The 1,783-nt window shown below is 56.3% G+C and overlaps 1 protein-coding gene across 1 annotated transcript; it reads left to right on the plus strand.

The window, feature by feature from the left end:
- Positions 1 to 809: 809 nt before the first annotated feature.
- LOC130587219 (feather beta keratin-like) lies at positions 810 to 1,580 on the plus strand. The gene is made up of 2 exons (XM_057388182.1): positions 810 to 869; positions 1,064 to 1,580. The coding sequence occupies exon 2, from the start codon at positions 1,084 to 1,086 to the stop codon at positions 1,405 to 1,407; it is 324 nt and encodes a 107-aa protein (XP_057244165.1). The 5' UTR covers positions 810 to 869; positions 1,064 to 1,083; the 3' UTR covers positions 1,408 to 1,580.
- The last annotated feature ends 203 nt before the right edge of the window (positions 1,581 to 1,783 follow it).

Genomic DNA, 1,783 nt, shown 5'->3' on the forward strand with positions numbered 1-1,783 from the left:
GTTGTCCTCAGGCTCTCTCAGCTCTGTCAGGCTGCTCTGGGCTCTGCAGCTGGAGAGAGGTGTTGGCCCTTCCACCCCATTCCCTCCCGCCTTGCAATTTTCCCATTTAGCAAAGCCTGACAGGAGAAATCTCCTTTCCCCCTGGTCATGATGTGTGGGTGTCTTGGTGTCCCTCTTGTCTGTAAGGTTTGGATACTCCAGATTTTTTGCATCTGACACTAGCTGAGTGTCAAGGAGTGATGTTACTGCTCTGGGCAAAGTCTGATTGTCAGGAAAAGGATTTGGGATTTCTCCAGAGTTTTGGAGGCGAGGATTGCATGGTTCTCAACAACGCAGGACAGTCAAGTCCAGTGCCAAGTGTGGGTGCCCTGAGAAGGGTCTGTAGGGCTGGGCCTGGATGGTTGGGGATTGGACTGTCCTTAAAACAGGGAGAAACTAAGAGAGCTGGGAGTTCTTTGAAGCAGAGGACAAGAAGGCAAAAGGGAAATGCTCCCATTAAACCATGGTGTGACCTCGCAAAACCCGTCAGATCTCCTCAGCTTTGATAAAATCTTCTACGTGTCCTGACACGCAACATCAACAACCACACACTGCTCTCTAATTCTCACAATTGAGAGGTGCCGAACAAGGTCAAATGGACAGGGCCTCAAGGGAAGGACATGAAAGTGCAGATTTGCATGAAGGAAAACACTCCCCAGTTCATGACTCAGCAGGCTGGGCCATTGAAGAGCTGCTGCCTGCAAAATGCCCCAAGGCCATGGRCCAAGGCTGTCCCGCCCCTCCASGAGCAGCATAAAAGCCGGCCCAGCGCCTCTCTCCCTCACACGCTTCTCCTCACGCCTTCTCCTCCTGCTCCTGCCCACAACCAGGTGAGCCTCAAGCCCCTGCCCCTCCTGCTCCTGGCCCCCTGGCCCCTCTCTGCCAGCACGCTCCGCCCCAGCCTCAGCAGCCCTCACGCCTCCCCACAGCCCCACAACAGCCTCCACACTCCCCAGCCCTCCGCAATCACCGCCCCTCAAAGCACCCCCACGGCCCTGCCCTGCCTCACCCCCCTCTCTTCCAGGGACCCTCCACACCACACCCATGGCCTGCTACGACCTCTGCCGCCCCTGTGGACCCACCCCGCTGGCCAACAGCTGCAACGAGCCCTGTGCCCTGCAATGCCAGGACTCCCGCGTTGTCATCGACCCTTCCCCTGTGCTGGTCACCCTGCCAGGACCCATCATGACCTCCTTCCCCCAGAACACCGCCGTCGGATCCACCTCCTCGGCTGCCGTGGGCACTGAACTCAGTGTGCAGGGACAGCCCATCTCTGGGGGATTTGGTGGCTTTGGCTATGGGCTGGGCTATGGCTACGGGCTGGGAGGCCTGGGCTGCTATGGCAGAAGGGGTGGCTACACCTGCTAAGGGCCCTCAGCACCACCCCTGTCACCACCAGCTCAGGGCTCTGGCAACAGCTTCTGCAAGTCAAGCCTGTTTGGCAATGGTTGCCCTGGTTCCACCTTACTGGATCCTTCTTTTTCTTTCTCCTGTCTTTTCATCATTTTGCATCAATAAAATTTTCCAATATCAAAACCTGAGATGTCTCCTTTTGCTGTTTGAGTTCCAATGGTCTCACAATCCCACCCAGCACAGTGACAGGACTCAGCAGGCCCTCGGGTTGGATGCAAAAGGGACACAACACTCTTCTCTATAAAATGTCACCTCCCAGAACTACGAAGACTGGCACAGGAAGTGGGGAAGAGGGGGAACCTTCCAGACCATGACATAACCACATCACCTG

Source organism: Malurus melanocephalus, unplaced genomic scaffold (assembly GCF_030028575.1).
Source record: "Malurus melanocephalus ecotype Western Australia unplaced genomic scaffold, MMel_1.1 scaffold_1645, whole genome shotgun sequence".
NCBI lineage: Eukaryota > Metazoa > Chordata > Aves > Passeriformes > Maluridae > Malurus > Malurus melanocephalus.

Coding starts and splice junctions, on each gene's coding strand:
- LOC130587219 (XM_057388182.1), top strand. CDS start 1,084: ATGGCCTGCTACGACCTCTGCCGCCCCTGTGGACCCACCCCGCTGGCC.